Source organism: Delphinapterus leucas, chromosome 10 (genome assembly GCF_059928025.1).
Source record: "Delphinapterus leucas isolate spDelLeu-1000000601 "Yukka" chromosome 10, BTC_Dleu_Yukka2, whole genome shotgun sequence".
In the NCBI taxonomy this organism is placed as follows: Eukaryota; Metazoa; Chordata; class Mammalia; order Artiodactyla; family Monodontidae; genus Delphinapterus; species Delphinapterus leucas.
In genome coordinates this window covers 25,013,326-25,037,032 of record NC_143138.1, presented here as the reverse complement: position 1 = coordinate 25,037,032, position 23,707 = coordinate 25,013,326, and the positions used below count along the sequence as shown (strand labels likewise).

The 23,707-nt window shown below is 41.0% G+C and overlaps 2 protein-coding genes across 3 annotated transcripts; one reads left to right on the top strand and one right to left on the bottom strand.

The window, feature by feature from the left end:
• The first annotated feature begins 961 nt into the window (after positions 1 to 961).
• Positions 962 to 9,493, top strand: LOC111178928 (DLA class II histocompatibility antigen, DR-1 beta chain). Of its 2 annotated transcripts, XM_022582146.2 has the most exons (6): positions 964 to 1,121; positions 4,712 to 4,981; positions 7,233 to 7,514; positions 8,272 to 8,382; positions 8,851 to 8,874; positions 9,155 to 9,493. In XM_022582146.2, the coding sequence occupies exons 1-6, from the start codon at positions 1,022 to 1,024 to the stop codon at positions 9,166 to 9,168; spliced, it is 801 nt and encodes a 266-aa protein (XP_022437854.2). In that variant the 5' UTR covers positions 964 to 1,021; the 3' UTR covers positions 9,169 to 9,493. The 2 variants fall into 2 exon arrangements, with proteins under 2 accessions (XP_089774741.1, XP_022437854.2); XM_089918615.1 differs by lacking the exons at positions 8,851 to 8,874; positions 9,155 to 9,493 and having other exon boundaries at positions 962 to 1,121; positions 8,272 to 8,823.
• A 9,295-nt stretch (positions 9,494 to 18,788) lies between these two features.
• On the bottom strand, positions 18,789 to 23,493 carry LOC111178931 (HLA class II histocompatibility antigen, DR alpha chain). Its single transcript, XM_022582151.3, has 5 exons — positions 23,359 to 23,493; positions 21,063 to 21,308; positions 20,335 to 20,616; positions 19,870 to 20,035; positions 18,789 to 19,197 (listed from the first exon to the last, which is right to left on the bottom strand). Exons 1-4 carry the CDS (start codon positions 23,435 to 23,437, stop codon positions 19,881 to 19,883), a joined length of 762 nt encoding a protein of 253 aa, XP_022437859.1. The 5' UTR covers positions 23,438 to 23,493; the 3' UTR covers positions 18,789 to 19,197; positions 19,870 to 19,880.
• Between the last annotated feature and the right edge of the window lie 214 nt (positions 23,494 to 23,707).

Sequence of the window (23,707 nt, the reverse complement as noted above, 5' to 3'; positions counted from 1 at the left end):
GGGAGCCAAGAATAAGGAATTGAACGTATTTTACATAAAATATTAATTATTCTAAAGAGGAGGTGCTGTGTCAAAGGCTGACTTTGACTTTTTATTGATCTTTCAGTCACTTGCAAACTCTGATCAGTACAGCTGGCTTTATCACACTGTTAAGTTAAATGTTACAAAGATGCCTTCAAGATCTTCCATTCCATGCAGATTGCCTCCTCTAAGCCCCTTTCTGTATGAATATTCTGGAGGTGCCACTAAACTTAGACAGCATCAGGAGAAAAACCTGTAAAGTTTTTTCACTCATGTTAAGTAATTCACTAAATTTCCATTTCCTTTAGTTTATCAGAGACGCCCCTGCCTGTCAGGAAGTACAGATTATACTCTAAACAACAGCTATAATTCTGTCGCATCATCAGTTACCAGGGGATGGTGTTCCTTAAAGCATCCAGAGAATCACAGCATTTTTCAGTATTGTTATACCTGAAAGATCACAGTGCCTTCATTTCAATTGCAGAGGTTAAATAATTTCGCCAAATCTACAAGTACAAGCAGGACCAAATTAAAGGTCTCCTAAATTGCAATCACTTTCTCTCTACCTGCTCAACTCCTAAACACACTCACACATATGCTTGTCAAAATATCTATGTCTTCGAGTAAGAGAAATGAATGATCTTTAGGCTCAAACATGTGACACATCACTGACCAGCAGGGAGCTGGCTCTCAAGAGAAGCCCAAATAAACTGTGTCAGATACAACTGGATCAAACATTTAAAGCACTAAATTAAAACGATCCTTTTAATGGAGGAAATTCTAAGTTTCAGAAGAGGACCTTCATACTGAATCTCTGACCAGTAACTGATGATGTTTCTCATCTGTGATGCTGATTGGTTCTCCAACACTGAGATAACCCAATCCAGGAGCAAATACTGAATTCCTTGGTTGGTATCACTTGGGTGGAGGAGAGTCACAGTTCCCAATTCAGCGAGGCTTGCCTGCTCCCCACACACCCTGTCCTCTCCTGTTCTCCAGCATGGTGTCCTTGTATTTCTCCGGACGCTCCTGGATGGCAGCTCTGACAGTGATACTGATGGTGCTGAGCCCGCCCCTCGCTTGGGCCAGGGAGACCCAATGTAAGTGAACACTTTGGGGGGTGAGCTATTGTGGGGTGGGGGAAGGAAGGGAGTTAGCTTTATCTCTGTGTCCAGACCAGCCTTCTTTAAAAGTTGTGACTTTTCAGGCTTCCCTGGTGGTGCAGTGACTTTGTTTTTAGTGACCACCTATCTTTATCACATGGATCTCCAATCTATCTACAACAAAATGTACCTGGATACTTGCCCTCTCAATGAGTGTGGCATACGTAGCCTCCATATCTATAGTCTATTTCTTCTCAAGTGTCCTGCAATGAACCTTCCCCAGCCTTGCATCCCATCCCTTCAGGTGTTTGAAAAGATTTAGAAAAAATGATGTTAAAATAATTCTCCATTAACAGATATCTTTATTATGTTGAATGTACAAGAAAAAGAGAACATTCTCTGAAGATTTTATGGAGAATCTAAATAATTAGGAAGATCTCTCCTAGAAGGTCCTGTGTTATGTCCTCAACAGGATCTGTGATGCTGCTACCTCTCCCTAATATATGAGGATGTATCAAGGGAACTCCCCCATTATCTTCTTTCCATTTTCCCTGAACTCCAATGTTTATAAGGTTTGAATCCCTGTACTAGGAGTTCTTTGACAGAAGTTGGGGTTAGTTTTCTCTCTATTGCTCCTGGGTAAGGCACCCTGGAGCTGAAGCAGGGATTCTTAGTACTTGGAATGACCCTGTAGATAAAGAGCACCTATGGGGTGTTCTTTGATGCCTTAAGAAATGTAAGCCATCTTCTGAACACCCAACACGGGTTAGTGATCATTATGAAACTATTTTGAGCCTTTCTTTTTTTAAAAAAAAAATTTTATTTATTTATGGCCGAGTTGGGTCTTTGTTGCTGTGCGCGGGTTTTTCTCTAGTTGTGGCAAGCGGGGGCTACTCTTCATGGCGGTGCGCGGGCTTCTCATTGCGGAGGCTTCTCTTGTTGCGGAGCATGGGCTCTAGGCATGAGGGCTTCAGTAGTTGTGGCTCACGGGCTCTAGAGTGCAGGCTCAGTAGTTGTGGTACATGGGCTTAATTGCTCTGCGGCATGTGGGATTTTCCAGGACCAGGGCTCGAACCCGTGTCCCCTGCATTGGCAGGCGGATTCTTAACCACTGCGCCACCAGGGAAGCCTGAGCCTTTCTATACTATCAGTTTCCCTCCTATCTCCCCCTTCTCTGGCCGGAGCATAGAATAAATTACATGAAATTCTGATTTTGTGGTTCACAGATAGTCAAACATCTGCAGTTTTAAATGGGAAACCATGTACCTCATTAGGGTACAGACAGTGTGAAAGTTGTTTCCATCCCATTGGGCTGAAAGCTGGTAAGCAAGTCAAGGGAACTCATTGGTTTCTTGGAGTCTTGGACCCAAATTTCATAAGATCATGCATCATGCCCTCTGTTTTCCTTAATCAGCTATGTTTGGTTACCTCAAATTTTAGTTCCTCCCTATTTTCCCCAGCTATGTCATCACCAGATCTGATAATCCCCAAAGTATGCACAAACCCTCAGCATTATAACAGGTTCACTGGATGATTTCGAACATAATGAACTCTTCCCCTTCTCTTAAAATTACCATTTTCTACCTGTGAATGTTTCTTCCAACTAGTAGAAGAAGAAAGAGGAAATTTGGGTTTTTCATGAGAAGTAGAAGGGATATAATGTGTCATCAGAATAAAAGAGTGTTGGAGCTGAACCCTTTCTTGCTTTCTGGGATGCCCACAAAAATCATTTCCTAGAACCCTGGGTTTATTAATTTAGACTACAAATAATTTTCTGAGCAACTATTATTATATGCTGGGCTCTATTCTGGGCTCAGACAATCCTATTTGAATAAGATAGAAAAATCCCCAATTATCTTGGAACTTAATGACAAGAAAGACAACAATCCAATAAACATTTAACAACAACAATGACAACCAACAAAACCAAAAAAACATTTCAGAGAGCAACAAGTCCTCTGAAAAGAATAGTTCAAGGTTTTGGGACAGAGAGTATTGGATTCACCTGCCTTCAATTCAAGTGTCTAGGGAGCTCTCCCTGGAAAGGTGACATTCAATTGAGACATAAATGATGAGAAGAAGCCAGACATGTGAGGGATCTAAGGGACAAATGCTCCAGGGAGAGGGACCAAGGGAAAGGCCAAACTGTGGGAAGATGTTTGCTGTTTAAGGGACAGAAAGAAGGCTAGAGTGACTGAAGCAGAGCAAGCAAGTTGGGGAGTGAAATAAGATGAGGTTGGAAAGGAGATCAGGAGCCAGATCATATTGGGCCCTGATGGTCATGGTGAGAACTTTGATTTTTATTTGTGGAGATATGTGAAGACAAAGTCCTGAGGGATAAGCTTGACCTTCTATCCACCAAACCCCACAATTTAATTCATTAACAAGTCACACAACAATCTACCCCAAGTCTGTTCACTCTATTTTTATTACTGTCTTTGTCACTACCACACTAAATGAAGCCACAAGCACACCTTCACTGGAGAATTCTACCATGTTCCTAAATGGTCTCCCTGTCTCCACTTGTGAACTCCTAAAATCTAATCTCTGTGTGGTACCTACAATTATTTCTTAAAAGTAAACATAAATGACCCTCCTTGTAATGCTTCAGTAGCTTCACGTATCTCTACCTAACCTAGGTTAGGGTTAGGGTTTCCCATTACATTTAGTATGAAGTCAAAATCCTAACATTGTCTCCAAGGCTTCTAAGTACCCCACACCATTTCTCCAGTCTAGTCTTTTACCCTCCTCCTTTCTCACTCTCTGTGCTCAGTGAACTGTTATTTTCTGATTTCTTGCAGAAGTTCATCATGTCTTTCAAGCTTCTGCACACGATATTACCCTTACCTGAAATATGCCTCCTCTTTCCCTCACATACACCCCCCTACACCCACTCTCCCTTTCAGCTCACATCAACTTAACCTTTCATGTCACATCTTAAATATCAGTCTTTAGAGACTACTTCTCTGACACCCTAACGTAAATTATTCTCTGTTCTAGATCTCCACGCTTTTCTTGTGACATTTCTGGCTGCTGTATAATTAATTCTTGTGTGGTTGGGTTTTGTCCATCACTTTCACTAAATTTTATGCTCCTAGAAGGTAGAGGAGATGTTTGTTTTTCCTTCTGTGGAATCCCAGGGGCAGCAGCACAGGCTTGGCACAAGGTCAGCACTAGGTAAGGAAGTGTTTCAGGAACAGCTAAAGGGTTGTGAGATGAGAGGAGGAAGCAGAGAGTGTTTTTCTGGTGGAGGCATTCAGGAGGAGGTGGTGATGGGGCAAATCCCCGTCCGGCTCCGGCTCCGGCTCCGGCTCCGGCTCCGGCTCCGGCTTGGAGGTCTCCTGCCAAATACAGAGCTGACTGCATCCCAAATGCCTTAGGATCAGAGGGGTCTCCTCCACCCACCATGGTCTCGCTTGACCCTGCAGATCAAAGATGAACCGGTGGGGTAGTTGGGGGTGCCAGTGGAGCCAATACAGGAGTGTCAGTGCCCCATCCTCCGTCTGGGTGCCCTGCATTTGTGGTTATTGCCTTCAGTCTCTTCCCAGGAGCCCGCCCAGGTAATCAGATCTTTCCTGTCCCCACAGCACTTTTCATGTATCAGTTTAAGGGCGAGTGTCGTTTCTCTAATGGGACAGAGCGGGTGCGGCTCGTGACCAGAGACATCTATAACGGGGAGGAGTACGTGCGCTACGACAGCGACGTGGGCGAGTACCGGGCGGTGACCGAGCTGGGCCGGCCGGACGCCAAGTACTGGAACAGCCAGAAGGACCTCCTGGAGCGGAGACGGGCCGAGGTGGACACGTACTGCAGACACAACTACGGGGTTGTGGAGAGCTTCACGGTGCAGCGGCGAGGTGAGCGCGGGGCTGGGCGGCCAGCGGGCGGGGGCGCAGTGCGTGTGAGTGTGTGTTTGAGACAGAGACTGAGAGAAACGGAGACGGGAACAGAGGAGACTGCGTTCGGGGGGCGGGGTGTGTGTAGGGCTGTGAGCAAGTACAAGTTAGGCGGGTTCCTGTGAGAGCCTGTTGTCTGGAGACCGTGTGTGATTTTGTCAGTGACTGTGAGAGGGGAGAGAGCGTGTGTGGTGTGGGGAGGCCCGGCAGGGAGGGGAGGTGTGGCGGGAGGGGTGCAGGAGGGACGCTCCGGGTGTCCTTGGTGGTCCCTGTGGGGGAGGGGAGGGGGAGGGTAAGGGAGGGGAGGAAACCCCGACTGGGGTGAGCGGTTAGAGGTGCGGGAGGGACTTCAAGGTGTCTATGGTTGGGGGAAGGTTTGGGGGAGGAGAGGTGAGGAAAGTGAAAGGATTGGGAGCCTGCGAGGAGAAGAGTCACAGCGTGCTCTGGGCACACACCCTCTTACTCCCCTGACACCCCGGAAATAAGTGTGCCGCGTCTGTCTGTGTGTAGGAGCACTTCATTGAGAAAAAGGTGTCAGACTACTTTTTGACAGGTGCAGGCAGGGGAGCCTCTGCGGCTCCTCTGATCTCTCTGAAGCTTATTTCAGGTCTAAATTTCTTGCTTTTTTTCTCCTTAGTATATATATTTTACATAGTTGAAATGATTGTGAAATCAACTTTTTGAATTATAATTTTGTTACTTAATATGCTGATGTTACTATTTTTTATAACGCTAGTAGTATTTGAGTAGTTACATATTTTCCTTTTTATACTTGTAACAATTTACCTCATTTTACTTTACATTTCCCTTTATTAGATCTTTTTCAACATTACCAGTTGAAAATTTATATCTTTTTGTTTTTATTTAAAATTTCTTTGATTTCTAAGGTTCTTGAACATTTTTCACATATTTATTGGCTAACCTTTGTTATGGCTCTAAGAATTATCTATTGTTGACTATCTCTGGGTCCTGGTGGTTTTCTCGGTGATTTTATGGGTTCTCTATGCATTAAGAGTAACAAGTTGCTGACATTTGATTTAGCTTTTTCTCCAGTCTGTGGTTTATGTTTTGATTCTGTTCATTATATTCTAAGTTAGGAACTTAAACATTTTTATTTAATGAAATATACTGCAAAATTGTTAGTGATGATTTACCATCAATCTTAAATCTACCACTTTGCATTATTGTAAAAATGTTTTTTCCCCCAGGTTTCTCTTTTGCAGATAATAATTGTGTTTATTGTGGCTGGTGGTGTCAAGGGTTGTCTCAGGAACTAAGCACACATATTAATGAGTCTCAGACCCTGCCCTGAACTGAAATGCCAGCTTAAAAATAAAGACAATTGTAAAATGATACAATTCCAGTAATAGATCTACTTGTTTTGCAAAACAGAAGAGTTGATCAGCTGAGTGTAATAATAAGCTTTTGTTTTGGTTTTGTTTGGGTTTTTTTTTTAATGAGTGACTTTACTTGGTCCTTTCTCTCCCCTTCAGGAATCATGCTTTCCTTGGAACTCAACTCAGAGTTCAAGAGTCACCTTTGTCTATTCCTGCTTCCCAGGGTAGAACCCTTTCTGTGGTGTTCTAAGGTGTGAGTGTAGCATTCCCAGGATTTTATCTTCTGTCTCCCCATCTACCCCAAGCTGCCCCCTAATTTATCCACACTGCTTTGAGTCATATTTTCTCTCCAAGTAAATGAAGATAGTAAATAGCTAACATATATTAAAGACTAAGTTCCAGCCATCGTTTCACATTAATCCTCACATAACCCTAAGAGGTAAGTTAGTATTATTATCCCCCTTTACAGGTGAGCAACCTGAGGCACAGAGGAATTTTAAAACTCACCTAGGATCAATCAGTAGGAGGCAGAGCCTGGATTTGAACTCAGGCACCCTGGCTCCAGAAATCATGCTATTAATAATACACTATATACCGTGCAAAGATTTGTAAACGCATCAATTCAACAATGAATAACTCTTTCATGCTATGAAAAACAAAACAATAGAAAACAAATTTCCTGAACATCTGCCAGATCTAATGGGCCCATACTGTAAGCATTAAAGTCAAGTCTTATGGCACTAATTTCTGTTGGGCTACATAGCCAGCTTTCAGGGAGGCCTGCCGGAGACTGGAGACTGGGGGCAGAAAGGCAGCCAACCAACGAGACTTACTCTGTCTCCCTCACTTATCCCCTCTACCTTTTTCTCTCCTAGTGGCGCCTACAGTGACTGTGTATCCTGCAAAGACACAGCCCCTGCAGCACCACAACCTCCTGGTCTGCTCTGTGAATGGTTTCTATCCAGGCCACATTGAAGTCAGGTGGTTCCGGAACGGCCAGGAAGAGGAGGCGGGGGTGGTCTCCACAGGCCTGATCCGAAATGGAGACTGGACCTTCCAGACCATGGTGATGCTTGAAACAGTCCCTCAGAGTGGAGAGGTCTACACCTGCCACGTGGAGCACCCCAGCCGGACCAGCCCTGTCACAGTGGAATGGAGTGAGAAGCTTTCTGGCCTCATAAGTTCCTCAGTCACCAAGGAGGGGCTTGCTTACCCCTGAGTGACAGGTTTCTCCTCTCCCCACAGCATGTGTTCATTTGCTCTGTGGTCTCCTCTCCTTCGGCTGAGGTTATTATTGAGGATATCACAGGAACCTTACAATATCCTGTGATAGAAATCCTCTGATAGTTTACAGATATCCTATGATATCTTCTACAAGTACCTATACCCCCTGGGAGGCAATTCTGCCTGACATGTAGAAAAGAGGTGTCCCTGTTTTGAGCCTCCATGAAATCTCAGGTCATGGTCACTACATGGCCCTGGGCACCAGTCTCCTGCCTCAGGCTGGGCTTGTACTTCTGACACTGTTTCTCTGAGATGTTCACTGTGATCTGAGAAGGGGCACATCCTCTACAATATAGGGACCTTCCTGACATGAGGGGAGTCCAACCTCAGTTCTGCCTTTTATTAGCTCTGTCACCCTAGACAAGCTCCTTAACCTCATTCAGCCCCAGGGTCCTCACCCATCAGATGTTGTAGTCATGGCCTTACGTCAGGGCTGTGATATTTAAATGGGTTCAATGTCTTAACCTTGTAGCTACTCTGTATTTTTAACCTCTTTTCCAGAAATGACCAGTCATTCTAGTTCTTCCAGGGCATCCTTCTTTCCCCATTCTCAAAGATCTCAATCTCAGAATCTCAATTAGAGAAGTTGGATTTGGGATAAGAATCACTAAAACTAGCTTCTTTTCTCAGGGGCACAGTCTGAATCTGCTCAGAGCAAGATGCTGAGTGGAATCGGGGCCTTTGTTCTGGGTCTGCTCTTCCTTGGGGTGGGCCTGTTCATCTACTTCAGGAATCAGAAAGGTAAGGAACCTGTTGGCAGCTGAGATGCCCCACAGACTTTTTTGGAGGAAGAAAGATGGTTTTGCTCAAGTCTGTTCGCTGTATATCAGTGACCCTGTATAAAACTTTTATTTCCCCTTTATTGACCTCAAATTTCCGGAAATCCAGAAATCAACAGTTCATGGTTACTTATGGTTGAAAAATAAGAGGTGATGGCCTGTAGAGATAAAAGAAGAGTTAACATGCGTGGAGATTTTGGGTGGAGATCCTGGGGCAAATGCGGGAAGAGACACAAAGGCTGATGAAATTACACTGGATTTGTGTGACAGAAACTTCATGGATCACATGCTCCTAGTGTCTGCTCTCCTGTCTACCCTGGCATTAGGGGATATATGTTGTGCAGTAGAGATATATCAGGTGGGGGCCTGGGGCTGGGGACAGAATTCCTTCCATATCCTTTAAATATATATCTTCTCTTCTCTTTCCCAGGACACTCTGGACTTCAGCCAACAGGTAATGCCTTTTAATCCTCTTTTAGAGATAGATTTGGTCTCCTAGAACTGGTTGTAGAGATGACAAGACAGACATAATGGGAAAGACTTTGAATTCTAAACTTCTTCTGGCCACTTAACAAAAGGCCAGTTCTCTAAAGTAGCTTTGGCTCAGGGAGATCTAGGAATTTTTTTTCCCTTCTTACAATACTGCTTTAACATGAGACCCTGGGAGAGGGGGAAAGAAGCTGCTTGTAGAATTAGCTTGTCGTAAAAACAACGCTATCTTCTGTCTTTTGCAGGACTCCTAAACTGAAGTGAAGATAATGACACTCATAAGAGAAAGAACCTTCTGGCTTAGCTACTTTGCAGCATGAAAGTGTTTCCTGTTGGGCTTTTAATCCACAAAGAGAGTACTTTCTCAAGATCTGGTTTGCTCCTGCAGAAAATCTCCTCCCTGATGGCTTCCTCAGCCCCTGCCCCTTGACCTGGAAATCCGGAATATTGAAAGCAGTATCCTATCTTCATTCTTTCCTGGTCCCTTTTATATTCAAGCCTTATGGCCTCCCTTTCATGTGAACACATCTTTAACCCACATTTCTTTACAAAGTTTTGCTCAAATAAACGTGGAGTGAGAAGCATCTGCCTGATACAGCTTCAAGGAAAAACGTAGGCAAAAACGAAAAGAGGGAGAGAGAGAGAGAGAGAGAGAGAGAGAGAGAGAGAGAGAAAGAAAGGGAGTGTCTGGTGGGGAGGGTGGGCAGCGGGAGGGTGAGAATTTCCCTCTCTATCCTTCCTGAGTTCCTGTGGCTAGACTATTAATAAAATTGATGCAAGACAGATTAGCAAGAGAAAAAGAAACAAATTTTAATTCACGTGCATGGAGGTCTTTAGAAATAGGACCTAAGAAGTGGCCAAAGCAGGTAGCTTTTATGCTTTTTAGACAAAGAAACAATAAGTTTGTGAGTAATTGACAGGACAAAGAAACTTAGGTTTTGGGTGCTCTAATAGTGAAGAATCTAACCAAAGTTTGGGCTTGAGGTAGTATCAATAAATTAAAGATGCAATAAGGTTTGTTTATATAGGTTTCTTGGTCTGAATGCTGATAAGTGTGTCATACCTCCAGATGCAGGGAGTGCGTCTTTCACATGAGAGATTATTTCCTGCTTTCAGGGAGACAGAAGGAGGGTCAGAGTGTCCCTCTTGCATTGGCCATTTCTTAAGTAACTAGTTCAAAATAATCAATATGCCATTGTGGCATATTTGGGAACAGCCTTCCCTGAGCCCCAACAAGAGGTTTTCAATAATTGTTTTTATTTTTATTCCTGAATTTTGGTCACATGTGGGTCTGGTAGGTTTCTTTGCTTCATTCTCTGTTTTATTTTGAGTTTTCTGTATTCTGTAATCAGGAATATTTAGCTGAGATAGTAGCCGGTTTTGGGAAATGAAGTAATACACTTCTAGATAATCCATGGCTTATCAAAGAATAAATCAGATGAGAAATTAGAAAACTATGGGAATGTTAAAATAGATTTTCAGTACATGTGATATGCAACCCAAGGAATCTCCAGAGGGAAATTTATAGATTTAAATGCTTATATTATAAAAGGAAAAATATATAAAAATCAGAGACCTAAACTTTTTTTTTTTTTTTGCGGTACGCGGGCCTCTCACTGCTGTGGCATCTCCCATTGCGGAGCACAGGCTCCGGACGCGCAGGCTCAGCGGCCACGGCTCACGGGCCCAGCCGCTCCACAGCATGTGGGATCCTCCTGGACCGGGGCACGAACCCATGTCCCCTGCATCGGCAGGCGGACCCTCAACCACTGCGCCACCAGGGAAGCACGAGACCTAAACTTTTATCTTAAGCATCTAGGAAAAGTAAATTTAACTTGAAAAATAGAGGAAAGGAAATAATAAAGGTAAAAGAGAAAATTAATACAATTGAAAATAAATGTATAATAAAGAAAATTAACAAAACTAGAAGGTTTTCTTTCTTTCACTTTTTAAATAAATCACCTACAAGATTGCTAAAGCAGAAAAAAAATCTAAATTACAAATTATTAACACCTGGAATGTAAAAGATAATATTCCTAAAGCTCCTACAGGCATTAAAAAGATACTAAGAAGATATTATAAGGAATTTTATGCCAGTAGATTTGATATTTTAGATGAAATTCATTGAAAAACACTAAATTTCATGATCTATTTCTGTGTAACAAATCATCCCCAAACTTAGTGACTTAAAACTGTAGCTATTTGATGATTTTTCACAATTCTAAGAGTTGGTTAAACTTAGTGGGTGGTTTTCATGGAGGGTCTCTCACATGGCTGCAGTCAGACAGTAGCTGGGGCTGGGGTCCTCTGGAGGCTCATCTGGGACACTGAGACCCTCTCTCCCTCTGCATGAAGTTCCAGTCCCTCTAACGTGGGCTATGTGGTCCCATCAGCTGTGAAGACAAGCCTGATGCCTCAGGACTCCCGAGAAAGGAAAGTAAAAGCTACAAGACTTCTTCAAACTTAGCCTCAGAACTTGTGTGGAGTAATTTCCATCACATTATAATGGTCTAAGTGAGCACAGGGTCAGTCCAGATTTAAGGGGAGGGGATATACAATCTACGTCTCCATGAGATAAATGCAAATAATTTGTACCCTTCTTTAATCTACCCCATATAATTTACCAAAACTGACTCAAAATAGACAATCTGGGGGCTTCCCTGGAGGTGCAGCGGTTGAGAGTCGTCCTGCCGATGCAGGGGACACGTGTTCGTGCCCTGGTCTGGGAAGATCCCACATGCCGTGCAGCGGCTGGGCCCGTGAGCCATGGCCGCTGAGCTTGCGCGTCCGGAGCCTGTGCTCCGCAACGGGAGAGGCCACAACAGTGAGAAGCCCGCGTACCGCAAAAAAAAAAAAAAAAAGACAATCTGTATAGTGGTACATCTGATAAAGAAATTTAGATCAACCGTCAATTGAAATCCAAGGCCCCGTTTGCTTCAATGTTAAATCTTACTAAATTTTTCCAATCCATCTGAAATTGGTTTTTATTGAAATTTGAGTAGGTGTCACATTAAATTTCCTTAAAAGGACCTTCAAACGACCTAGCAGCATTTATTGAAAAGACCATCTTTCCCCCATTGCTCTGCAGTGTCACCGTAGACCAGAGCATTGCATTTGTGAGGGGATCTGTTTCTAGAATTTCTCTTTTGTTCTGTTGTGCAGTTTGTCTATACTTGAGCAAACACCACACTATATCAATTAATATATCACACAATATTAACTCATATAGTTTTCATTATCTTGTGCTGAATTTCTTCCAGTTTTTTTTTTCAAAATGTTTTTGGCTAATCTAAGACTATAGTATTTACATGTGAATTTTTAAATTCAGCTTGGCAATCCTCCCACACCACCACCACCACCACCACCAACACCAACAACAACAAGAAAACCCCAAAACAGTGAAGAAACAAAACTAGCAAGAAAGCCAGCAAACAAAATTCCTTGCCATGATGTTAATGAGATTTTTACTGAATTTGGATTAATTTAGAGAGAACTGACATCTTTAAAATATTTACTCTTATGATCGATCTCCAAATTTTGTATTCTCATCATTTATGTAGTTCTATTAATTTCTCTTAATGATGATTTGTAGTTTCCACTATAGAAATCTCACTCATCTTTTATTAGATTTATTCCTTGATAATTGACATTTTTGGATGCTATTGCAAATGGTATCATTTTCTTGATTCCAAGGAATGCTTCCCCCCCTCAAAAAAAAACCCCATTGCTACAACTAATAAGAAAGTTCATCAAGGTTGCAGAATTCAAAATCAACCCAAAAAATCGATTTGTATTCTATATATGACAATGAAGGCATTAAACAAAAATTAAGTATACAATATCATTTACAATCTGGTAAACTGAGACCCACCAAAATTTTTTCAAGACTTTATTTGAGGGAATATCAACTCAAATCCAGCAGTGCCAAACCAAAAGTGGTTAGGAGCACTCCAACAACATAAGCTGGGGGAAAGACTTTTATAAAAATGAGGCAGTAGGAAAGAAAGGAAATTATTTGATTGGCTATAACTTAAGTGGCCGTCTTACTTGCAAAAGCCTAGTTGGGTGTTTGTGACTGGTTGCTCTTAAATTCGTTTTCTGGGATACGAGTGCATTAACGGATATTAGATCTGGCTTGGGTTTGGGTTTGCTTATGCAGGCTACCAAGGCATTCAAGCCATCTCAGTCTAATGGCCTCCTTGTGTAATTACTTCAGCAATCCCCCCCTTTTGGTCATCCTCTCATGTGTTTGTTATTAGCACACTCAGTTATCATCAGGGTGACTTTTTTCGCTGTGAAACTTACAGGTTATGAAATCACTTTTGAAGAAGGTTTTTGCTGTTCATCTCATTGTTCATCTTGTTTCTCTTTCTCAAAGCACAGTGAGACAATCTGATGTATTAATGGTGCTGTGAACACCTATAAAACCCTTGAGAGAACACAGCTCGTCAGGGAGTCAACAATGATGGCTATCAGAAGGAAAATACCAAGAGGCTGAAATAGGCATCTATTCATAGGCCCCATGAACCAAACCATTCTGTACCAAATAAATAAAAGAATGTACATGAAGAGGCACTAATCTCTTTTAGCCAAGTGGCTTAATAATTTTTTGTATTTGAGTTTCTACAATACCAGAGATATTTGCAGGAGATATTTGGTATTGCAGACTCCTGTGGCCAACAAGTAATTTAAATTCTATTATCTAAAACCACCTGTTAGGTCAAAATAATCCTTATGCCAAAGAGGCATATTGTGTGGTGGCATATTCTGCTACCCTTCAAGGTCATGCTGCCATGATTTGTGCTTGTTTGGCTTATTTTTATTTTGCTTCTCTTAGATTTTTATCAATAGGCTGTAAAAATTTTGAAGAAAACTAATGGAATTTATAATATCACTAAGCATGATATCTAACTATTTTGCTTGCATTTTAATTTGATATTTTCATAATAACTCAATGTGATAAAAATTAGTTTCAGTCTAAGTTAAGAAAATGGTTAAAGTGATGAAAGGGAAAAACCTACAACCAAGGTTACTCTACCCAGCAAAGATCTCATTCAGATTCGATGGAGAAATTAAAACCTTTACAGACAAGCAAAAGCAAAGAGAATTCAGCACCACCAAACCAGCTTTGCAACAAATGCTAAAGGAACTTTTCTAGGCAGGAAACACAAGAGAGGGAAAAGACCTACAAAAACAAACCCAAAACAATTAAGAATATGGTAATAGGAACATAGATATCAATAATTACCTTAAATGTAAATGGATTAAATGCTCCCACCAAAAGACATAGACTGACTGAATGGATACAAAAACAAGACCCGTATATACGCTGTCTACAAGAGACCCACTTCAGACCTAGGGATACATACAGACTGAAAGTGAGGGAATGGAAAAGATATTCCATGTAAATGGAACTCAAAAGAAAGGTGGAGTAGCAATTCTCATATAAGACAAAATAGACTTTAAAATAAACACTATTACAAGAGACAAAGAAGGACACTACATAATGATCAATGGATCAATCCGTAAGTTGTAAATATTTATGCACCCAACATAGCACTTCAATACATAAGGCAAATGCTAACAGCCATAAAAGGGGAAATCGACAGTAACACAATCATAGCAGGGGACTTTAACACCCCACTTTCACCAATGGACAGATGAACCAAAATGAAAATAAGTAAGGAAACACAAGCTTTAAATGACACATTAAACAAGATGGACTAAATTGATTATTTATAAGACATTCCATCCAAAAACAACAGAATACACTTTCTTCACAAGTGCTCATGGAACATTCTCCAGGATATATCATATCTTGGGTCACAAATCAAGCCTTGGTAAATTTAAGAAAATTGAAATCGTATCAAGTATCTTTTCTGACCAGAATGCTATGAGACTAGATATCAATTACAGGAAAAAAGCTGAAAAAATACAAACACATGAAGGTTAAACAATACACTACAAAAAGTTAACTAAGAGATCACTGAAAAAAATCAGAGGAAATCAAAAAATACCTAGAAACAGATGACAATGAAAACACGATGACCCAAAACCTATGGGATGCAGGAAAAGCAGTTCTAAGAGGGAAGTTTATAGCAATACAATCCTACCTCAAGAAACAAGAAAAATCTCAAATAAGCAACCTAAACTTACACCTAAAGCGATTAGAGAAAGAAGAGCAAAAACCCCCATAGTTAGCAGAAGGAAAGAAATCATAAAGATCAGATCAGAAATAAATGGAAAAGAAATGAAGGAAACAATAGCAAAGATCAATAAAACTAAAAGCTGGTTCTTTGAGAAGATAAACAAAATTGATAAACCATTACCTAGTCTCATCAAGGAAAAAAGGGAGAAGACACAAATCAACAGAATTAGAAATGGAAAAGGAGAAGTAACAACTGACATTGCAGAAATACAAAAGATCATGAGAGATTACTACAAGCAACTATATGCCAGTAAAATGGACAACCTGGAAGAAATGGACAAATTCTTAGAAAAGCACAACCTTTCGAGACTGAACCAGGAAGAAATAGAAAATATAAACAGACCAATCACAAGCACTGAAATTGAAACTATGATTAAAAATCTTCCAACAAACAAAAGCCCAGAACCAGATGGATTCACAGGCAAATTCTATCAAACATTTAGAGAAGAGCTAACACCTAACCTTTTCAAACTCTTCCAAAATATAGCAGAGGGAGGAACACTCCCAAACTCATTCTACAAGGCCACCATCACCTTGATACCAAAACCAGACAAAGATGTCACAAAGAAAGAAAACTAAGGGCCAATATCACTGATGAACATAGATGCAAAAATCCTCAAGAAAATACTAGCAAACAGAATCCAGCAGCACATTAAAAGGATCATACACCACGATCAAGTGGGCTTTATCCAGAGAATGCAAGAATTCTTCAATACATGCAAATCAATCAGTGTGATAACCCATATTAACAAATAGAAGGATAAAAACCATATGATAATCTCAGGAGATGCAGAAAAAGCTTTTGATAAAATTCAACACCCATTTATGATAAAAACCCTCCAGAAAGTAGGCATAGAGGGAACTTACCTCAACGTAATAAAGGCCATATGTGACAAACCCACAGCCAACATTGTTCTCAATGGTGAAAAACTGAAACCATTTCATCTAAGATCAGGAAAAAGACAGGGTTGCCCACTTTCACCACTATTATTCAACATAGTTTTGGAAGTTTTAGCCATAGTAATCAGAGAAGAAAAAGAAATAAAAGGAATCCAAATCGGAAAAGAGGAAGTAAAACTGTCACTGTTTGCAGATGACATGATACTATACATAAAGAATCCTAAAGATGCTACCAGAGAACTACTAGAGCTAATCAATGAATTTGGTAAAGTAGCAGGGTACAAAAGTAATGCACAGAAATCTCTTGCATTCCTATACACTAATGATGAAAATTCTGAAAGAGAACTTAAGGAAACACTCCCATTTACCATTGCAACAAAAAGAATAAATACCTAGGAATAAACCTACCTAAGGAGACAAAAGACCTGTATACAGAAAACTATAAGAAACTGATGAAAGAAATTAAAGATGATACCAACAGATGGAGAGATATACCATGTTCTTGGATTGGAAGAATCAACATTGGGAAAATGACTATACTACCCAAAGCAATCTATAGATTTAATGCAATGCCTATCAAAATACCAATGGCATTTTTCACAGAACTAGAACAAAAAATTTCACAATTTGTATGGAAACACAAAAGACCCCGAATAGCCAAAGCAATCTTGAGAAAGAAAAATGGAGCTGGAGGAGTCAGGATCCCTGACTTCAGACTATACTACAAAGCTACAGTAATCGAGAGAGTATGGTACTGACACAAAAACAGAAATATAGATCAATGGAACAGGATAGAAAGCCCAGAGATAAACCCATGCACATATGGTCATGTTATCTTTGACAAAGGAGGCAAGAATATACAATGGAGAAAAGACAACCTCTTCAATAAGTGGTGCTGGGAAAACTGGACAGCTACATATAAAAGAATGAAATTAGAACACTTCCTAACACCACACACAAAAATAAACTCAAAATGGATTAAAGGCCTAAATGTAAGGCCAGACACTATCAAACTCTTACAGGAAAACACAGGCAGAACACTCTATGACATAAATCACAGCAAGATCCTTTATGATCCACCTCCTAGAGAAATGAAAATAAAAAAAAATAAACAAATGGGACCTCATGAAACTTCAAAGCTTTTGCACAGCAAAGGAAACCATAAACAAGACCAAAAGACAACCCTCAGAAGGGGAGAAAATATTTGCAAATGAAGCAACTGACAAAGGATTAACCTCCAAAATATACAAGCAGCTCATGCAGCTCAATATCAAAAAAACAAACAACCCAATCCAAAAATGGGCAGAAGACTTAAATAGACATTTCTCCAAAGAAGATATACAGATTGCCAACAAACACATGAAAGGATGCTCAACATCACTAATCCTCAGAGAAATGCAAATCAAAACTACAATGAGGTATCAGCTCACACTGATCCAAATGGCCATCATCAAAAAATGTACAAAAAATAAATGCTGGAGAGGGTATGGAGACAAGGGAACAGTCTTGCACTGTTGGTGGGAATGTAAGTTGATACAGCCACTATGGAGGACAGTATGGATGTTCCTTAAAAAACTAAAAGTAGAGCTACCATACAACACAGCAATCCCACTACTGGGCATATACCCTGAGAAAACATTAATTCAAAAAGAGTCATGTACCACAATGTTCACTGCAGCACTATTTACAATAGCCAGAACATGGAAGCAATCTAGGTGTCCATCGACAGATGAATGGATAAAGAAGATGTGGCACAAATATACAATGGAATATTACTCAGCCATAAAAAGAAACAAAATTGAGTTATTTGTAGTGAGGTGGATGGACCTAGTGTCTGTCAAACAGAGTGAAGTAAGCCAGAAAGAGAAAAACAAGTACAGCATGCTAACACAACACATATATATGGAATAAAAAAAAATAAAAATGCTTCCTATGAACCTAGGGGCAGGACAGGAATAAAGACACAGGCATAGAGAATAGACTTGAGGACACGGAGAGGGGGAAGCGTAAGCTGGGATGAAGTGAGAGAGTGGTATTAATATATATACACTACCAAATGTAAAATAGATAGCTAGTGGGAAGCAGCTACATAGCACAGGGAGATCAGCTCTGTGTTTTGTGACTACCTAGAGGGGTGGGATAGGGAGGGTGTGAGGGAGATGCAAGAAGGAGGGGGTTTGGAGATATATGTGTACGTATAGCTGATTCACTTTGTTATACAGCATAAACCAACACAACATTGTAAAGCAATTATAGTCAAATAAAGATATTTAAAAAAAAGAAGAAAGTGGTAATGTCAATCTCAGTGTCCAATCTCATGCCTCCTTAAGTCTAAAATGCGTGTTGTTGATTTGGATATCCTGTTATGTATATGAACGCTCCTCTATTCTTCTCACCGCTCCACCACCATCTGTTCCCCACCATCTTTCTCATCCGTTATCAGAAGTCTTCCTTAGGATTTAAGATTCACTCTCCTGAAGATCCAGATATCTCATTGATTTGGAAGCTGAAGAACCCAAACCAGATTATGAACCTGTTGCTAAGTCATCTCTCCACAAATAAACTCTACTCTAGGGTTTTCTATATGAGGACCAGACCACAGCAACTGGATTGCTGGAAGATCCTCTGAATGGACTTGAGTCCCAATGAACCAGGCTATTTCTGATTAACTACAGAGCCTATAAGATACATTTAACATTCAGACATTTCAGGATGAAAGGATCACATATACTCCCCAGCCACCATGAAGAATTGGCTCAGATACCAAAAACTCCACTTAAGACCTACTCAAAGTTTATTGTATTCAGAAAAATCACAATTGCAGTCAGAAGAAACTCAAAATAATAAGTTTACAAGAGATAGCCCATAGAACATTCAAAAGGTTCCATAGCAGAGAAAGGATCCTATGGGCTCTATTCCAAAGGCATTACATGGTGATAATAAAAAGACAGTGGAAAACGGAGGGAAAGCCAATACAGGAAGGAGCAATAGATAGGGAATAACTAGACATTAGAATTTGGAGATTGTAGAAGGCGTCTTTACTCTTAGAGTAGCTAAAGTGTTGGGAAGTGCTGAAGGATGGTTGCTGTCACTGAGGTGAAAAATCGGAGTACTGCCGGGTTTGTAAAGCATTAAAGCAGAAATATCTTCACCGATCTTCTCTTTAACAAAGTCCATTACCTGTAGCAGGACACACACAGTTACTATAGAGTTTAAGATGAATATTTTGAGCTCCCACCTTTAGATTCCTTCCTCTTCACCTTTAATCCTTTGACTTTGGAACAGTTTCTTAGTATTTGTGTGACCTCTTGTAAATACAACCTTTCAAACCTTCCAAGTAAGCGTGAATGAGCAGACCATGCTTTACTTTCTCTTAGACCTTCTGACACTATTTTTCAGAATGGAGGGGCAAAAACAGGCTTTGGCCTCCAAGAGATTTCCACTTCATACAATGAATCTACCCTAAACCCCAAAGAGTGAAGCTCTGGAAATGCTTCAGAACAGATATCCTGCTCAGGAAATATAAGCCAGGAAGAGTCTTAATCTTGAAGTTGACTTTCCCAGATCACAGAACTCAGTATTCTAATGTGAAACAATTATTTTAGGCACTGGAGATAAGTTCTAAGACAGGAGGTGTGGTTTTAGGGGCACATGTATGGAAAGGGACATAGGACTGTGAGGCTTTGGAATATCAGATGACGGCAATGTCTGATTTTGTCCAGCAAAGATAAATCAAGGGCCATGACTTTTGCACTTGTTTTCCCTTAAAGGCATCACATGTCCTTTCCTTCACTCTGTTTCCTTCCTCTGGATCATTCCATATATGTCTTCCTCTGACCACATCAAACCCACCTGCAAGTGCCTCACAGAGGCCCTCGGTGTTCAACAGTGTTGCCTTTGCGCACACCCTTGATGATGAAGATCGTCCCAACAATGATGCCCACCAGAGCCACAACCAGGCCCAGGGCACACACTGCGTTCTCTGTGGTCTCTGTGAGGGGGGTTGGAGCTTCATACTCTGGGGAAAAATAAATCAGAGTACAGAAGTAATGCATGTGGTAGGGAGCAGCACTTAGGACCAAATATAGGGTACTTAGTCAAAAGAATATTTTTTCATCAACTAAATAAGAGGAAGACAGGATGATGTATTAAGGGAATTACAGATTACAAGTGGGGAAAGCTGAGCAATGGGAGACCAGGAACAGGAACTGGAGCAGCTGTTATGAAACAGTTAGGGGACTTGTGGCCCCAAAGGGCCAGACACATGCATCACAGGAGAAAACCGTAAAATACAGGAGATTGAAGGATGGTTCTTACCCCAGTGCTTGAGAAGAGGCTCCTCCAAACCCCAGTGCTCCACCTTGCAGTCATAGACATCCTCGTCTGAGGGCACGAAGGGGAGGTAGTGAAACTTGCGGAAAAGGTGGTCATTCCTGGGCAGGAAGACTGTCTCTGACACTCCTGTGGTGACAGGTTTGCCATTTTGAAGCCATGTGACATTGATCACTGGTGGAGAAAACTTGTTGATGAAACAGATGAGGATGTTGGGCTCTCCCAGTTCCACAGGGGTGTTTGAGAGCACAGTCACTTCTGGAGGTACTGGGGGACAGGTGACAGAAATTAGCCTCCCCTGCTTAACCCTGCCCTTCTCCCTCCCACCAAGGCTGAAAAAGCAATTGAAATTGTGCCCTGAGAATCTGTGTCATGGTCTGGTCTCAGGTACCCAGCTCTGATACCCTCCCCCATGAACGGGAACCAACATTGAGGTGTAAGATACCCAAGGACCTCATTCCTGGCTCCCCCAGCATGGATTCAGGGCAATGACTTTATGAGAGACTGTAGATGCTAGAGACGAGATGTGAGCACATCAAGAAAGAAACAAACTCATAAAGTTCTTGGGCTGGTGGCATGAGAATTTGGAGCTTGCATATGGCAAGAACAGGTCCCTGGGAGGGAAAGGCAGTCACAGTAACATAACACAAAGAGCTGAAGTATCTATTTAAAGCTACAATTCCCAAGCCTAGGAGTGCAGCAGAGAGAGTTACCATTGGTGTTTGGGGTGTGGTTGGAGCACTTTATCAAGGTGTCCAGGTTGGCTTTTCCCACAGCCATATTGGCCAATGCACCCTGAGCCTGAAAGCTGGCAAAATTTCCAAATTCTTTAAGCCGCCACACTGTCTCCTTCTTTTCCATATCCACGTGGAAAATCTCATCACCATCAAAGTCAAACATAAACTCGCTTGATTGATCAGGGGACAGATAGAACTCAGCCTGGATGATCACGTGATCCTCTGAAAAGACAAGAAAGGGAATTAGGGTGGCAACCAGGAGAGAGAGTTGAAGAAGAACCCAGGATGTGAGACACACACATGTGGGCAGGGGTAGTGGAAAGAGAGGGCCAAGTGGAAAGGAGGAGTGATGGAGAGTAGGGATGAATGGGAAGATGAGGCCTGGGTGAAGGACATTCGTGTTCAACAGAGCTGGGAGTGGACAAGCAAAGGTTCAATGTAGAGAGTGTGGATTGAGGAAATGAGGGCTGAAAAACTAGAGTCTCGTGAAGCTTTTGTTTGTCTCTATGTTACTGCCTGAGAAATGATTCCCTCTTTAGAATTTCAGCAGTAGCCCCTAAGAGAGAAATGTTCTCTCACTCTCTTGACCTAGGAATTAAATAATTTAAGCCAGAATCCCAGGGCATGTCTCAGAGCACCATAACTCTAAGAAGAGAGAAACAATGTTTAAAAGGTTGGGTTTGAACTCTGGAATCAAATTAAATCTCGAATTCTCATTCAGCTACCTAGTGATCTTGAGTAGATTACTTTATCTATTTATATGTAGTTTTCCCATTATATTCTACTGTGGTTTTGCTTCCATGTTGGGTTTGTTTTTAAGATGAAATGAGACTAGTTTTAAGTAATTTCTTAGTATATCATCGGGATTACAACAAGTACTTTAGCATCAGAAACTGCTTTATGTTTAAAGGCCAGACCCATGGACTATATGACTGGAGATTGTGGTACGCAAATAATTAAGTCTGAGACCTTGTAGCATTGTAGAGCACTCACTTTCCTGTATCCACACCCACACCCTGCATCCCTCTGAGGGAAGTACTATATTTGGATTGACCTCACCAACATTCCCTTGCACCTTAAAGATCTTTAGATTGAGACTGTCATTGAGAGACATATTCTATTATGGTTGATAGTGAGAATAATCTACACCAAGGGAATAATGGACTTGAAATAAGAAAGCTACAATTGAAGAGTATGCTGCCTCTGTGGTGCATGTAAATGAGCGGTGGCTTTTAAAATCTGACTGTATATTGATAAACCTAGGGATTTATTTAGGATTTGCAGCTACACACACACACACACACACACACACACACACACACACACACACACACATTCTAACTTCCTCTTTTAGCTCCAAGGGAAGCTATCTTTCCTGGAAGGCATCCTTGTATGTGACTCTTTCTGGGCAATAAAAACCTACACTGTCACCATGGGTCTTGGAGCTAGGTTATTACTTTACTTATTTCCAGTCTACCTGCCACCTTCTTTGGGGGTCACTCTGGGCGAAGAATGTTTTTTCACAATACACCTTCACAACGGCACAATATTTGCTCTGGAGATGGTAGAGAGTAATATCAGACACTTCACTTCCTTACTCAATTTTTCTACTCTCTTAAGAATATTACTAAGTTACAGCGACCAAAGATCCTTTTAAGATCCACTGTAACTAGGGTTATCACCGTCCCAAGAGACAGTAAATTAAATGCAATTCATATCAGCATGGCTGCCCTTCCCCCTCCCTTGGGTGAATGGTTGCTTTTTGGTGATTTTCCTTTCTAGTGATCTTTAGTATAATGTCTGTGCTCCAAATAGGCTGACAGAATTGACAGGCCAAAAGATAGCTACCGTGGCAAAAATAGTTAAGAACAGGCGCCAAGAAATCTCATATTTTTTTCTGATTTAATCCTCATGAAATTACATGAGGTTTTTAATTTTTACTAATTTTCCAGGAATGAAAAGTTAAAGAGCAGAAAGGTATCTTGTTAATGCCTGTCAGAAAATATTTCCCTGAAAGTTTGGCTTATATCAAAGTCAATAGTGTTAATCAGTATACAACTGAGTTTTGCTTCTCTAATCTAAATTTCACTTCAATTGCTGGTGAGCAGAGAACTCTTCTAACTACAATTTATTATAACATTAGAGTTAGACCGAGAAAATACCTGTCACTCTTCTTTTTCACTCCAAAGATTGTCTTTCAAATGTCCACAGTTCACTTCTCCGATGCTCTCAGAACTTATTTATCCCTACTTTTGATTCTTTCAGCACTTACCTGTGATAGCCCATGATTCCTGAAAGCTTATCAGGACAGTGATGAAAAATCCTGGTATTGGGACTCCAATTATGGCCATTTTCTTTTTAGGTGTCTCGATGAGGGTCAGTAGAGCTCAAGGTGGGTCACAACAGACTGGAATACAAGTAAAGAGAATGTAGGGTTTCAGAGTCAGACTGATTATAATTTAAAATCAGTTGAGCTGCAGCCAATCAGAAAAATCATTTTATATGACACTGCTGTTGCTAAGAGATGGACTTTTGCAAAGGGTCCAGGAAAGGTGATGCTTTGTTCATTAGATAAAAAGGAACTTCTTAATCAATCAAACAAACTCACAACCAAACAAAAA

Excerpts from the sequence above, each read along its gene's own strand:
- LOC111178928 (XM_022582146.2), top strand. The coding sequence starts at position 1,022 with ATGGTGTCCTTGTATTTCTCCGGACGCTCCTGGATGGCAGCTCTGACA. Across the intron at positions 7,515-8,271 it reads CCCTGTCACAGTGGAATGGA|GGGCACAGTCTGAATCTGCT; the intron begins GTGAGAAGCTTT and ends TTCTTTTCTCAG. Across the intron at positions 8,383-8,850 it reads CTACTTCAGGAATCAGAAAG|GACACTCTGGACTTCAGCCA; the intron begins GTAAGGAACCTG and ends TCTCTTTCCCAG.
- LOC111178931 (XM_022582151.3), bottom strand. The coding sequence starts at position 23,437 with ATGGCCATAATTGGAGTCCCAATACCAGGATTTTTCATCACTGTCCTG. Across the intron at positions 21,309-23,358 it reads GGAATCATGGGCTATCACAG|AGGATCACGTGATCATCCAG; the intron begins GTAAGTGCTGAA and ends TTGTCTTTTCAG. Across the intron at positions 20,036-20,334 it reads GCCTCTTCTCAAGCACTGGG|AGTATGAAGCTCCAACCCCC; the intron begins GTAAGAACCATC and ends ATTTTTCCCCAG.